This window comes from Heteronotia binoei, chromosome 9 (assembly GCF_032191835.1).
Source record: "Heteronotia binoei isolate CCM8104 ecotype False Entrance Well chromosome 9, APGP_CSIRO_Hbin_v1, whole genome shotgun sequence".
Lineage (NCBI taxonomy): Eukaryota > Metazoa > Chordata > Lepidosauria > Squamata > Gekkonidae > Heteronotia > Heteronotia binoei.
Window position 1 is genome coordinate 79,950,612 of NC_083231.1, and position 16,293 is coordinate 79,966,904.

A 16,293-nucleotide genomic window follows, 5' to 3' on the forward strand; every position below is an offset into this window, starting at 1 on the left:
CGATATGACTGTGCTTGAATGTGATGATCCTGGGGTAGTTTTCTGTATATCCACTGGCACTATAGTTGAGATTAAGCTAATTATCAGGGCTTTTTTTGAACAGGAACGCATAGGAATGCAGTTCTAGCTGGCTTGGTGTCAGGGGTATGGTCTAATATGCAAATGAATTTCTTCTGGGCTTTTTCTATCCAAAAAACCTGTGTGAAACAATGGTGACATCAGGGGCATAGCCTAATATGCAAATGAGTTCCTGCTGGGCTTTTTCTACAAAAAAAGCCCTGCTAATTATAATATTAATATATCTTTCAGACTTGTTTTTTTTATACCTAGGTGAAAGGACATTTAAGTGTGATCATTGTGATGCTACGTTCAAGAGGAAGGACACATTGAATGTTCACATACAGGTTGTTCATGATGGTCATAAGAAATATAAATGTGACTTATGTGACAAAGCTTTTGTGACACCCTCTGTGCTGAAGAGTCATAAAAAAGTAAGTATAATCTGTTATTTTTAACAATGTTGTCACAGTAGGCTCATTGAAGTTCACTGGGTGACCACCATCTTGTCATTCTCTGAGCCAAGCCTATATTGAAGGGCAGTTGCATGGATAAATTGGGAGAACTATATCACCATCCTAAGTTCCTTCAAGGAGGGCAAGATGTTTCATGGATAGCTGGATAGGTTCTTCCCAGATCTTATTTCCACAAGCCTTTCCTGCAGCTGCTACTGAATTCTGACATGAATTCTCTCCATTGGTAAACCCAAACAGAAATAACATTTAGATATTACAGCTGTTATGTGAAATGACACTACCCCAAAGTGATTTTTGGTAACTTACCTGTGGGGGGCACTGACCTGGCCCAGACTAACCAGATATTGTCAGATTTCAGAAGGGTTGACCCTGGTTAGTACTTGGATGGGAAACCACAATGAAGTCCAGGGTCACTATGCAAAAACTGGCTATGGCAAACCACCTCTGAATGTCTCCTGCTTTGAAAACTGCAAGGGGATCACACTGTCAGCTTCAACTTGATGGCACTTTTATGCACATATCAGTGGTGGGGGAAGAGTTTGGTCTTCAGTAGCAGTGGAAAAAGTGTTCCATATATCCTTAGAAAGTCATGTCAGTTGAAGGCTTACATCACTCATGTCCCCTTGCTAATTCTGAGGTTCTTGAACCACTCACTGGCTGCATCATTGTGAGTCCTTTGTGCAATAGCAGTAGCCAACAGATTCTTTTTCCTTTAACTGTTCATTATAACAGGTTTCTTCTGATATTCCAGTTTGGTTGTCTTCTGTTGTAAAAATGGGATTTTTATTTTTATTTTTTGCTTATCACAATGGGCCCAAAGGTATGGTGGGAATTAGTCAGCTCTCTAAGCCACTGCAAGAGCCCTGTGGCGCAGAGTGGTAAAGCTGCAATACTGCAGTCTGAGCTCCCTGCTCACGACCTGAGTTCAATCCCAGCGGAAGCTGGGTTCAGGTAGCCGGCTCCAGGTTGATTCAGCCTTCCATCCTTCCGGTAAAATGAATACCCAGCTTACTGGGGGCGGGGGGGAGTGTAGTTGACTGGGGAAGGCAATGGCAAACTACCCCATAAAAAGTCTGCCATGAAAACGTTGTGAAAACAACGTCATCCCAGAGTCGGAAACGACTGGTGCTTGCACTGGGGACTACCTTTTACCTAAGCCACTGCAGCTTGAGAATGCCCCCTAAAACCACCAGTGGCTATTAGCCGCAGTGTATTATTGGAACTCTCTGTCTGAGGCAGTGATACTCTGTATTCTTGGTGCTTGGGGGGGGGGGCAACAGTGGGAGGGCTTCTAGTGTCCTGTCCCCACTGATGGACCTCCTGATGGCACCTGGTTTTTTTGGCCACTGTGTGACCAGCATGTTGGACTGGATGGGCCATTGGCTTAATCCGACATGGCTTCTCTCATGTTCTTATATTCAGAAAATTTACCAGCAAAATGCACAGTGTTGCCCATAAGCACCCATGGAGTCTGGGAAAAGTACCCTCCCCAACAGCTGTTGTGCAGGGCGGCCAAGAGCCACATGCCCCCCCAAGACTGAAATTCCATCTGGACCCTCCCCCCATGTGACCATGATCAAAATCAAATGTTATTGGCTGCTGCTATCATCTATTAATAGAATAATATTTGTTCATTAGGTAAAAAAAATTAAAGGAAAATGGGCAGGATTGTTAAAGATTTATTTAAACAGTGCACATTTAACAAGCTTGGGCTTTTTTTGAGCAGGAATGCACAGGAATGCAGTTCCAGCTGTCTTGGTATCTGGGGTGTGGCCTAATATGCAAATGAGTTACTGCTGGGCTTTTTTTTTGTTAAAAAAAAATAAGAATAAGTTATGGTGCAAAAAACCTCCACCTTGAAACAGCTTTGAATCACAACCATCTAGCATATTTCTGCGAGCTCTCTCTCTCTCTCTGTCTCACTGACTTGCTTTGGTAAAGAAAGGATAAAATGATTAGAGCTATGAGGTATATTTTTTCAGCTATCACTCACAGGCACCTACAGATGTGTTTCTTAGCAAAAATCTTTCCCCAAAGTATCTCTCTTCTGAAACAAGGAATGAGTCTTGGCAGGTGATCAGAGTCAGGTGATCTGCACTAACTTTAGAGAGCAACTCTAGTTTTTGGATACTAAAATCCAACTAGTTCCAGTTGTTCCCTCCTATCTCCTTCCCTACTGCTGCTGCCTCCTTAAACAGAAAGAAAAAAGAAAGCAGAAGAGAACAGAGAGAGACCACTCCATCCTCCTCTCCTAGCTTCAGTAAAAAAAAAAAAAAATCAGACACATTCCCTAGTCTTAGGCCTTGCTCCAGTTAGCTGGATCCTGTCCTTGTTTATTCAAAGTGTGACTGAGTGTGATGGGGCTTACATATGTAAATATGCACTGTCCATCATGGTCTCTCATTTAGTATGTCTTGTGGGTACAGCTGCATGGTTGCTGGGGATGCCAGCATGGTATCAGCCACTGCAGTACCACTCCTGAGGTGTTTACTGGTTCTTGGCCTGTACAGATTCCTGTAGGGAATGGACCAGAAGCACTGCTATGGTGCCAGGAGCCAGCTGCCTCCAACTTGACAGTTTTCAGAATTTTGCTGCCTAGCATTTTCCCCAACAAAACAAGAATTACAATTTCCTATTAGGGTGAAATCTGGAGTTCTTCACATAAAAATTGTCCATGGATTTCATAGTAATCTTACCCAAGTTTGAAACCAAGTTGGTAATTTCTTATGGCATCTTCATATTTTCCTCAGAGTTCTCACTGCTAACGGGTATACAATGTATGTAAAACCAGACTGAGCTTTAACTTTTATCAGAAGACTACTAAATGTTGCAGCACTACTATACTCACTACTATATTCACTATTATACAGCACTACTACTCACTATACACTTATTTTTAAAGTGCTAGTATTCGACCTATCCTATTTGTTGTTGTTCAGTCGCACAGTCGAGTCCAACTCTTTGCGACCCCATGGACAAAGTCATGCCAGGCCCTCCTGTCTTCCACCATCCTTGAAGTCTGCTCAAATTCATGTTAGTTACATCAGTAACGCTGTCCAGCCATCTCATCTTTTGCCGTCCCCTTCTTCTTTTGCCTTTTGTCTTTCCCAGCATCAGGATCTTCTCCAGTGAGTGCTCCCTTCTCATTTGGTGGCCAAAGTATCTGAGCTTCAGCTTCAGCATCTGACCTTCCAGTGAACAGTCTGGGTTGATTTCCCTTAGTACTGACTGATTTGATCTTCTTGCAGTCCAAGGGACTCTCAAGAGTCTTCTGCAGCACCACAGCTCAAAAGCATCTCTTCTTCTGCGCTCGGCCTTCCTTATGGTCCAACTCTCACAGCCATACATTACTACTGGGAATACCATCGCTTTGACTATATGGACTTTTGTTGGCAGGGTGATGTCCCTACTTTTTATTATACTGCCCAGGTTCACCATAGCTGTCCTCCCAAGAAGCAAACATCTTTTAATTTCATGGCTACAGTCACCATCTGCAGTGATCTTGGATCCCAGAAATGTGAAGTCTGTCACTACTTCTACATCTTCCCCTTCTATTTGCCAAGGTGTGTTGGGGCCAGATGCCGTGATCTTAGTTTTTTTTATGTTGAATTTCAAGCCTACTTTTATGCTCTCCTCTTTCACCCTCAATAAGAGGTTCTTTAGGTTCTCCTCACTTTCTGCCATTAGAGTGGTATCATCTGCATATCTGAGGTTGTTGATGTTTTCCCCGGCAATCTTTAATTCCAGCTTCTTCTTCATCCAGGCCGGCATTCCGCATAATGTACTCTGCATATAAATTAAATAAACAGGGTGACAATATACATCCTTGTTGAACACCTTTTCCTGTTCTAAACCAATTAGTTGTTCCATATCCCATTCTGACAGCTTCTTCTTGATCCTTGTACAGGTTTCTCAAGAGATGTGAGGTGGTCTGGTACTCCCATCTCTTTAAGGACTTGCCACAGTTTGTTGTGATCCACAAAATCAAAGGTTTTAGCATAGTCAATGAAACAGAAATAGAAATAGACTATCCTATAGTTTGGTTCAAAATGCTTAAATATAATTTTAGGCAATTGCATGTTATGTTAATGTCCTTGGTTTGTTTTTATGACTTGTCTTTGCTTCATGGTTTTTTGTTATTGTTGTTGCTGTGTTATTGTTTGCCTTTTAAACCTTAAATCAGTTTATACATTTTCTAAATCCATCAATAACACACAGTCTGGATTAAGTGCAACCAATTTAACTGTAATTATCTGCTTGAATCAGTATCCCAGAAGGGTTTGTGAAAACCATAATAAGAATCATAATTCTACATTTCTGGTCATTGTATTTGCTAGCAATTTGATCAGAAAAAGAACCAGTCACTCAGAGTGTACAAGTTACTGTGCACAATGTTGAACTCTTTCATTTAAAAAAAAACATTGTAAGTTGAATGCCCTCCAGTGACCAAGACTACAGATTGAAGTATTGACCAATTTGTGTTTGCCTTAACTTTGATTCCATTAAGGTTGTATGCAGTTGCATTTGATAAGATGCACTAAACCAACATTAATTCTCCCTCTCTCTGTAAATCTGGGGCTTTCAATAAGGAGAGCAAATACATAGATTGTTTATCCACTACCGTGCAGGAATCATTGGCAAGAGTCATTGGGACAGAAATAAATTTCTTGAAGGTCATCTCCTTTTTCACCTGGGTGACTGAGATTAAAATTTACAGTTTTCATTCAATTGTTAATAGTTATTGTGTTTGAAATGAAAGTTGCCATTCTATAATACAAAGGAACTGGAAGTCATAAAACAAACATTTTGTTCAGATTATATTTCTACTAAGGATTGGAAGAAATCTGTGGATTCCTGACTTTGACCTTGCACTGCCACACTTCCTTCTACTACCCCTTACTGAGCAAAAATGAACAAGCACATTGCTATGAATATGTGATAAAGCTAAACTTGTATGTTTAGATCTACCAGAACCTGGCATTACTGATCTGGCAGACACCTACATCTACTGCTACCTTGTAATACCTGCTAGTAAGAATGTGAGTCCCTCTCCTATTGGACGCTACTCCGTGGCCTCTTAGTTGTTGCTACTCCAGCTTGTAGGCTGCTTCTTCCAGAAGTTAAAGACATTGAATGTGACCTAGGATGAGTTTATGATGAAATCTAGGGGAGTGCAAAAAAACATTGTATTGTTTGAGTATATTGAACCTGGAAAATATAGGTATTTCCCAATATTCCCAAATCTCAATACCAATGTGGTATTGGTATTTGGGAAATAATTGGGAGATCTGAATTTATTCGGTTCCATTATAGCCTATGGGGAACACTGCATACTTGTTACTACCACAATAAGCATTTTTAAGAGTCAGAAAAGATTAATTGAATAACCATGCAAAGGAATAAAAAGCCTCACTTGCCCTATCTCTAGGCTAAATAACTTGTGCTTTGCTATGAATGAACTTGTTTAGGAAATTTGTAGTCTTGAACTATTGCTAAACTCTTACATTTGAGTTCAACATTATGATATTTTTAGACTCTTAGAAGAAGAAACATAAAAAATATTGCTATATTAAATGTTGTTTTCTTTTTCAGTCACACTCACGCTTCATATCTCTTCTTCCCTGTAGACTCACACAGGTGAAAAAGAAAAAATTTGTCCATATTGTGGACAGAAATTTGCAAGCAATGGAACATTGAGAGTACATATTCGAAGCCATACAGGTACAGCATTAATTTACAGTAAATGAACACCTGTTCTTAGACACTTAAGTATCTCCATGTCACAGTGCTGGTTTTGCTTTTGCATTATCTACTGGCTTTGCTCTAGTGAGCTGTTTGCCTCTACCAGAAACCATGCAAGTTCTATGATGGTTTCCCCATAGACAAGGCTGGATTTATCCACAAACTAAATAAACTGCAGTTTAGGGCCTCAGATTATGAGGATCCTCTAAATGCAGAATCAATAAATTACTGTTATTTTGGAATGCTTTGCTGCTTCAAACTTGGCATAACTTTAAAGCCGTATATGGCCTGGGACCTGTCTACCTTCGGGACTGTCTTTCCCCATACATATCCCAGAGAGCACTATGTTAAGATCCCTGGACCAAAAGAAGCTCGACTGACCAGCACTAGAGCAAGAGCATTCTTGGTAATAACCTCCACTTTGTGGAATGCCCTCCCCCAAAACATCAGGGACCTGCCACAGTTCTGCAGGGCCTGTAAGACTGAACTTTTCAAACTCACCTTTAATGGTTAGGGGGAGGTGGCTATTACCTTCAGCATCGACAATCTCACTGAATTAATATAATGGAAATCAGAAGCTTGCCATCTCGGATTTTTAATATGTATGGAAATGTTTTTGTATATCTAATTTTAATATGTTTTTGCTAATGTTTGCTAATGTTTTTAAACTGTTGTTAGCTGCCCTGAGCCTATTGAGGGAGGGGGGGATATAAATCTGATAGATAGATAGATAGATAGATAGATAGATAGATAGATAGATAGATAGATAGATAGATAGATAGATAGATACTTGAGGGTCTTAGCAAACTTAATGCGAACCAGTTTGGTGTATTGGTTAAGAATGGGGACTCCAATCTGGAGAGCCAGGTTTGATTTCCCACTCCTCCACATGCAGCTGCTGCGTGACCTTGAGTCAGTCACAGTTCTCTTAGAGCTGTTCTCTCAAACCCCATCAGAGCTCTTTCAGCCCCATCTACCTCACAGGGTGTCTATTGTAAAGAGAGGAAGGGAAGGAGATTTGTAAGCAGAGACTCCAAGCAGAGGGTGGGGCATAAATCCAATCTCTTATTCTTCTTCTCTAATTCCAATGAGAAAGCTTTGGAGGACAGTTTGCATTGGGCTGCAATGATACAGGGGTATCCCCACTCCTTCCTCACGTCCATGACTGCTTTAAAAAAGAAGTGCTGGCAAAACTGATCATGGATCTCAGTTTGACCAAGAGAAGAAATTTCTTTCTGATATTCAGTATCCTGATATTAAATATGGTATTCAGACATTGATTACTAGAGTAAAGACAGTTCATAAAGCTATCTAATAGAAAAATGCTAGGGTGTGTGTGTTAGGTTTTGTCTTATTTAAAAGTATGATATCTCAAATAGTAGCATCTGGTTTTTCAAAACAAGGAACATAACATAAGAGAAGCCATGTTGGATCAGGACAGTGGTCCATCCAGTCCAACATTCTGTGTCACACAGTAGCCAAAAGCCAGGTGCCATCAGGAGGTCAATCATCAGGGCCAGAACTCCAGAAGCCCTTCTGTTGTTGCCCACCCAAGCACCAAGAATACAGAGCATCACTACCCCAGACATAGTGTTCCATCTATACCTTTTGGCTAGTAGCCACTGATGGCCCTCTGCTCCAATCTTATCCAATCCCCTCTTAAAGCTGTCCATGCTTGTAGCTGCCACCATTTCCTGCAGCAGTGAATTCCACATGTTAATTACTATTTGGGTAAAGAAATACTTCATTTTATCTGTTCCAAGCCTACCTGCTCCTTAGTTTCATTAAGTGCCTATGAGTTCTTGTATTGTGAAAAAGGGAGAAAAGTACTTCTTTCTCTACCTTCTCTATTCCATGCATAATTTTGTAAACCTCTATCATGTCACCCCCCATCATCATTTCTCCAAGCTGAAGAGCCCTAACTTCTTTAAGCTTTCTTTATAGGGAAGGTTTTCTGTCCCATTTCCTGCACTTTTTCCAATGCTTTTTTAAAGTGCGGTAACCAGAACTATACACAGTATTCCAAATGAGGTTGTACCATAGATTTATACAGGGGCATTATGGTTCTGACTGATTTGTTTTCAGTCTCCTTCCTAGAAATTCTCAGCATAGCATAGCATTTGCCTTTTTATTGCAGTCGCACACTGAGTTGACATCTTCAGTGAGTTATCTACCACAACTCCAAGGTCTCTTTCCTGGTCAGTTACCACCAGTTCAGACCCCATTAATATATATTTATAGTTAGAATTTTTGCCTCAAATGTGCATAACTTTGCACTTGGCCATGTTGAGCCAGTTTGGTGTAGTGGTTAAGTGTGCGGACTCTTATCTGGGAGAACTGGGTTTGATTCCCCACTCCTCCACTTGCACCTGCTGGAATGGCCTTGAGTCAGCCATAGCCCTGGCAGAGGTTGTCCTTGAAAGGGCAGCTGCTGTGAGAGCCCTCTCCAGCCCCACCCACCTCACAGGGTGTCTGTTGTGGGGGAGGAAGGTAAAGGAGATTGTGAGCCGCTCTGAGACTCTTCAGAGTGGAGGGCGGGATATAAATCCAATATTTGGCATGTTGATGCCCACTCGCCCGGCCTCAACAGATGCCTCTGGAGCGCCTCACTGTCCTCCCTGATTCCCACCAGCCTGAACAACTTTGCCACTTCACAGGTCTGGATGTTAAATACCAAAATGACAAAATCGGTATCATATAAGGAAAATATTTTTAAAATGGTGTACAGATGGCATATAACACTGGAAAAACTAGCAAAAATGTACCCAGGGTCATCAAAGATATGCTGGAAATGTGAGGAACAGGTCGGTACTACCATACGTGGTGGACCTGCAAGGTCACCAAGGGACATTAAGGTACATGAGCTGATCCAAAGGGTACTGAAACTGTCAATACCATTTAAGCCAGAGCTATTCTGTTAAATATGTTCCCAACCAAGACAGATGAAATGACAAAGTATATGACAATTCATATAATAACAGCTGCAAGAATTATGTTTGCGCAGTACTGGAAGAAAAAGGAGACTCTGACCATAGATGATCTGGTTGTAAAAATAATGGATATAGCAGAAATAGATTAATTGAATTATAAGCTTAGCACTCAAACTTGTAAGAGTAAAGTATATGTTTAAATATTGTTAATTTTATATGTTTAAATATTGTTAATTTTATGTGGGATCTATTGTTGGAAGCCGCCCTGAGCCACTCGTGGGAAGGGCGGGATATAAATTCTAAATAAATAAAAAGTACAGGATTGGTCAAAGTTCTATTATTGGTTATGTAAATGTAAATAAAATTGAGTATGTAAATAACACTGAATGGGAAGGGTAGAAGGCATAATAAGAGAGAGCAAGACAAGAAAGAAAAAATAAGAATGAGAGAATAAAGTGTTGCTTATAGATAGAGGTTAAAGAGAGTAGCTGCTTATCTCACCTTCATTGTATGTTATAAGGAATTTTGTGAATAAAATTTTTGAAATGAAAAAAAAAGAAAAGAAAGCGGGGGGAAGGGGAAGGAAATGTCTGCTGGGAACTCTATTATTTCCTATGGAGACTTATTCCCATAGAGAACAATGGAGAATTGATCTGCGGATATCTGGGGCTCTGGAGGGACTGTATTTTGATGCAGCATAGCATCCAATGCCTCTCCCCAAAATACCCCCCAGGTTTCAAAAAGATTGAACCAGGGGGTCCAATTCTATGAGCCCCAAAAGAAGGTGCCCCAGCCTTCATTATTTCCTGTGGAAGGAAGGCATTTTAAAAAGTGTGTGGTCCCTTTGAAAGTGATGGCCAGAATGCGGGCCGTGGCGGTGGCAGTAGCAGCAAAACCGGTCCTTGGTGTCAAAAAGGTTGGGGACCACTGCCTTAGAGAACTCTAAAAGGTTATTGTGACAAGATGTTCCCTTACAGATTCCATGCTGATTCTTCTTCAATAGCTTTTGTTCATCAGTGTGCCTACTAATCCTATCTTTAATAATGGATTCCACCAATTTATTCAGTATCAATGTTAGGATGACCAGCCTGTAATTTCCTGGATCTCCTTTGGAACCACTTTTAAAGGCTGGGGTTACATGAGCTACCTTCCAGTCTCAGGATGGAGGTAGATTTTAGTGATAGAGCACAAGTTGAGTTCTTTCAGAACTCCTGGATGTATGCCATCTGGGACTGATGATTTGTCCATTTTGTCCATCAGTTGTAGGTCCTTCTCTCTCATCAGCTCAGTCTGACTCAGGTCCTTTGACACCCCTTCCAACATTGGTGGTTCTGGAGTGGGCAAGCCTTTTACCCCCTTGGTAATCCAAGGACCCCACTGCCTACATGTCTGGTTTTCTGCTTCTACTAGTATGATTTTTACAGACTTCTACGGAGTATGGTTAGGCCTAGTAAAAGGACCATGTATCCTACTGATTTATGGAAATAGAAAAAGTGTGGCACAATTTATTTTTATTCTACAGGCTCTTTTTCACTCATAAAAGAAAAATATAGTGTGTGCATTGAATATTTGTTGGGAAAAACTATAATACTACTAATACTACTAATTTATTTGAGGGTCAAGAATGGTTTGGGAGCCCTGTTGCAGAATACAGTCTTGATTCATGTGTTTTCATATTTTAGTCTGAACTCAACTCTTTTCCAACCCCTACAATCAGTCAGCCTGACCATGTCCTTACTGCACTGGATACCCATCTCTGTTTAACCGAATATTAAGTACTTTGATTTATCTTCATATCTGATTGTATGTAGTAGACAGAGATTTCCACAACAAAGTAGATGGCCTAGAGCATCATGCTCACCACACATGACATATTCAAGTAATTGGCAAGCTGCAGAGAGTTATAGTGCTGTTTGGTTTCCAACTTAAAAGGGTGAGGATTGGCGTTTGACATGCAAAGCGCTTGTTAACAAATAGTCTTTCTGTGACATTCTGTTCAGTTTTGCATAAACAAATTTGGCTCGGAGGAAGATGACAGAACATGTGCACTTAATCACTTGGCTTCCTAATATGTTTGATAAGTTTTAATCACTTCCATCTCTCATGGCCACCTGTTAAGATTAAAGCTGTTTACTTGTTTGGTCCTGTTTGTAATTCTGACTGTAACTAGGGATGAATACTGATTGTCCCAATGAAAGTTTAGATTGTACAGCTGCAACTGAATCCCCTTTTCAGGAAGGACTAAAATGGTGGATATTCATTGGAGAATAAAGTTCTCATGGAAAGCTGTGGGGTCACAAGGATGCTACTAAAAAATGCTGGGATTGGGAGAGGATGAGATGTGGAGCTGACCCCACTGCAAATTATAATAGTATTGACATAGCTTTTATTGAATATTGAATATGTTGAGTGCTCTGACATGAGCAGTTTGATGTACTATAATTACCATAACGGATTGCGGAATGTTCATCTAGAATAGTAGGAATTTATGGCCTGTACCATACTATCATACTAAGGGCTAAACTAGTTAGGGAGTAAGCAGAGATGGGGAAGACCAACTAGTGTTCAGCAATATGTTGTGAGCATTTTTGTCATATCTGTCCACAGTATTATATATACCAAAAAAGCTCACAACATGTTGTTGAAAACAGAAACTTACTGGTCTTCCCCCTATCTGCGTACTCCCTAATTAGTTTGGTCCTTAGTATGATGACGCTTAGTATAAATATCAATATTCATAATACTGTGGACAGATATACCAAAACAGCTCACAACATATTGTTGAAAACAGCAATTTACTGGTCTACCCTCTCCCTCTGCTGGTCTACTCCCTCCTAATATGCTTCTGTTGCTTTTGCCTCCTGCACATTATTGTGTCCTTACCCTCTGTCTCCAGATTTGCAAATAGCTTGGCTGAAGGGAGTTTTCTTTTGAATTTCTCAGCCAGATCATAAAAGGACAATGTGGACTGTTCTGTTCCTCTGATAACATCATTGTGAAGGTGCTTCTTGAACACTATTGACATATGTCTGTCTTCAAACTATGAGAGATGGAGGTGCTGCTGCTGAATATCTTTATACTCTCTTTATTGTAGCAGCTCCATGTTTCTCATGGCATCGAAACAAATTTCAAAATTAATGCAAAATTATGTTTCACAGATTAAACTGCAATGACAGAGACCTATTCTCAGGACTTTTTTTTTTTAGCAGGAACTCCTTTGCATATTAGACCACACACCTCTGTTGTAGTCAATCCTCCAAGAGCTTACAGAACTCTTAGTACAGGGCCTACTGTAAGCTCCAGGAGGATTGGCTACATCAGGGGTATGTGGCCTAATATGCAAAGGAGTTCCTGCTAAAAAAAGGCCTGTCTATTATTAATCCTGAGTTTGAGCGCTGCAGCTAATAACATGTGAGAAATCAAGCTGCAGCCTTGCCTTGCCCACTGCCAAGTTCTTCCCCCTGTAGCCTTTGTCCACTGCTCTCCACCCTCAGGGAAGCAGATTTCTTTTTGGAAAATTGTATGCCTGTACAACAATCGTGAATTGCCACTGGCATTTGAAGGTTGTCACCCCTGAGGCTGCACCGTTGCACACACAGGTGTTTAACCCTTTCTAGAAATTTTCAGGAATAAAAACTAGATGCGGGGCAGATGGGAAATGTGATTGAAAGCATATGCATGATCAATCGCCAGTAAATCATGTTACTAATTTTATGTCTCTCTTTCATGGGGATCAGACTGGAAAAAACTTTGTGTATAAAACAGGAACACTACAAGCAAGCTCACACTTTCTTCAGTCTCTTTTGAGTGAGGCATATGCCTATGGTGCTTAATAAACAAATTATGTTAATTTCTGCCGCCTTCACACATATCAACTAAACCTCACTAATCTACTGTTCTGGTTCCCTAGAATGCACTGATCTGCAGGAGTAACATGATGTGCTGTGAACTCAGTTTTAACTAGACCTTTTGATTTCATAGAAATAGTTTCCATGAATATATAAGAATGTGACAGAATTTCCTGTAGTTTGTCATCTTAAGCTTCCAAAATTGGAATGATAGAGACTATTTCGCTGTGGGTCAAAGAACACTACTGCATATTCTCCCTTGCTGTATCCTGTTGGTTTATGGTTTCTTAGGTCAGAGGGAGCTGGGGTTAATTCAACAAAAGAATCCTCTGACCATAACATAAATTCCCCTAGTTGTTCATAAATTGTGAAAGCAATTCTACTGAGTACAGTTTGGGATTTTGAAGCTCTGGACCCAGAGGTTAATTATTTGCCTACAGTTGTAGCCAGTACTCAGTGCTGACATATATCATCTGTGGTTTGTACTTTTGTCTCTCTTGCCTTGTACATGGTCACAGAAAACTAATAATAAGCCTGTGTTTTATTTTGAAACAGTAGTCTGGTGTCTTGTGCCATGAATGACACAGACTGGAAGACTGATTATTTTAGATTCAGAAATTATTATCAGATAAGATAATAGGTACACATTTTGAAATATCTGGGTAAGTTGTTCAGGCCTAGCTATTGATTTGGGAGGAGGGAGATGGTAGAAGGAATGGAAAAATGGGGTTATCTACAACTATGGACACCTTTGGAATTCTGACACAGGGTGGTGGGGACAACCACAAAATGACTGCCACCGAGCCATCTTACACATAATTTGATTGTATTATAATGTCATACTTTTTTTTTTTGTTTTACTGTTTAAATTATTAATTATATTATATATTGTTTTATTTGTATCATGGTTTTACCATGTCTTGTTAGCCGCCCTGAGCCTGCCTAGGCGGGGAGGGCGGGGTATAAATAAAAAGTTTTATTATTTAGGTGGAGCTAGCCACAGAATGGCCACCATAGGAGGTGGAACCTCCACACACACAGAGGAAGCCCAAGTGCAGGGAACAAAATGTTAAAAATACATGGGGGGAAAGGAATATGAGAGAATAAAGCCAAAACAGCAGTGGCAGCTGTCATCAAAACAATGTGCTTTTAATTTACACAGCTCATCAGATCTTCTGGCCCCACCTACTTTCTAAAAAACACTTGCTGGGCACGTGGAAAGGTTTCAGTGTGTGCCATGATGGCCATGGGCACTACTGTGGGCAACTCATTCTAGACTCTCCTTCAGACTTGCTTTAATTTGCTAGGAGTGCCATTCTTCACTCAGTTTATACCAGCTCAGGTTTTTTTTGGTCAGAGGAAGCATTTATCTCCTACACTAGTAGAACACTTCCTCCTAATGATGACCTTAAATTATCCTTTCCCCTCCTCTCCAAAAGGGCAAATTTGATCCCTAGTCAATATTACCCTTTTGGAGGGGAGGGGAAAGGATTATTTATGTCCAGCCAAACTTCAGTCATACTTCAGCTTTCAAAAGTATGAAAGTATGTGTTTTATTTTTTTATTTTTTCATTTTTCATTTATTTATTTATTTATTTATTTATTTTATGACTTCTATCCCGCCCTTCCCAACAAGTGGCTCAGGGCGGCTTACAACACATGAATCTGACATAAATAGGCATTAAACATAGAGCATTAAATTTAAACATTAAACCATTTAAAACATTAAACCATTTAAAACATTGAACCATTTAAAACATTGGGGGCAGCAGACATCCAGTATAACTACGCTCAGTTTCTTGTACCAGCTAGTCATAGGCCAGCCGGAAGAGGGTTGTCTTACAGGCCCTGCGGAACTGGGCGAGGGCCCGCAGGGCCCTCACCTCTTCCGGCAGCTGGTTCCACCAGGAGGGGGCCATAATAGAAAAGGCCCGGTCCCTTGTCGATTTTAAGCGGGCTTCCTTTGGCCTGTAGATATCTAGGAGATTTTGAGTTCCTGATCTCAGTACTCTCTGGGGAACATGCGGGGAGAGACGGTCCTTCAGGTAGGCAGGTCCTAGGCCATATAGGGCTTTAAAGGTAATAACCAGCACCTTGTACCGGACTCGGTAAGCTATCGGCAGCCAGTGCAGGTCCCGGAGCCCCGGCCGGATGTGCTCCCTTCTTGGGAGCCCTAACAACAGCCGGACCGCGGCATTCTGCACTAGCTGCAGCTTTCGGGTTCGGCACAAAGGCAGCCCCATGTAGAGAGCATTGCAGTAGTCCAACCTCGAGGTGACCGTGGCATGGATCACTGTTGCTAGATCGTCACGTTCCAGGAAGAGGGCCAACTGCTTTGCCCGCCTAAGGTGAAAAAATGCGGACTTGGCAGTGGCTGCTATCTGAGCCTCCATCGTTAAGGAGGGCTCCAATAGTACCCCCAGGCTTTTGACCTTGTCCGCCGCTATCAGCGGCGCATCCTCAAAAGCTGGTAGGGGGATTTCCCTCCCTGGGCCCTGACGACCCAAGCAAAGGACCTCTGTCTTTGCTGGATTTAGCTTCAGCCCGCTCAGTCTGAGCCACCCAGCCACTTCCTGTAATGCCCGGTCTAGATTTTCTGGGGCGGAGACTGGTCGGCCGTCCATAAGTAGATAGAGCTGGGTGTCATCAGCATACTGGTGACAGCCCAGCTCGTACCTTCGAGCAATCTGGGCAAGGGGACGCATATAGATGTTGAATAGCATCGGGGAGAGAACTGCCCCCTGAGGCACTCCGCAATCAAGCATTCTCCTCTGGGATAGCTCACCCCCGATCACGACCCTTTGTCCCTGACCTTTGAGGAAAGAGGAAAGCCACTGTAAAGCCAACCCCTGAATCCCCGCGTCTGTGAGGCGGCAGGTCAGTAACCGATGGTCGACCGTGTCAAACGCCGCCGACAGGTCCAACAACATCAGCACCGCCGAGCCGCCCCGATCCAGATGCCGTTGGAGGTCATCTACCAGGGCGACCAACACCGTCTCCGTTCCGTGACCCGGGCGAAAGCCGGACTGAAGTGGGTCGAGGACGGAAGCATCCTCCAGGAAAGTCTGTAACTGCATCGCCACTGCCCTCTCGATAAGCTTGCCCAAAAAGGGCAAGTTTGAGACCGGCCGATAGTGCGCCAATTGGGCCGGGTCTAAAGTTGGTTTTTTTAAGAGGGGGCGGACCACTGCCTCTTTGAGCGGCGTTGGAAAATGCCCTTCCATCAGGGATCTATTTATG

General features: G+C 41.8%; 1 protein-coding gene across 6 annotated transcripts in view; it reads left to right on the forward strand.

Annotated features, from left to right (window-relative positions):
- PRDM5 (PR/SET domain 5) overlaps positions 1–16,293 on the forward strand; it is a 137,438-nt gene that overhangs the window by 73,171 nt on the left and 47,974 nt on the right. For all 6 annotated transcript variants that reach the window (XM_060246844.1, XM_060246848.1, XM_060246845.1 and 3 more), the window contains 2 exons: positions 331–491; positions 6,161–6,254. In XM_060246844.1, the coding sequence (XP_060102827.1) occupies positions 331–491; positions 6,161–6,254 (255 nt within the window). The remainder of the gene's footprint in view (positions 1–330; positions 492–6,160; positions 6,255–16,293) is intronic.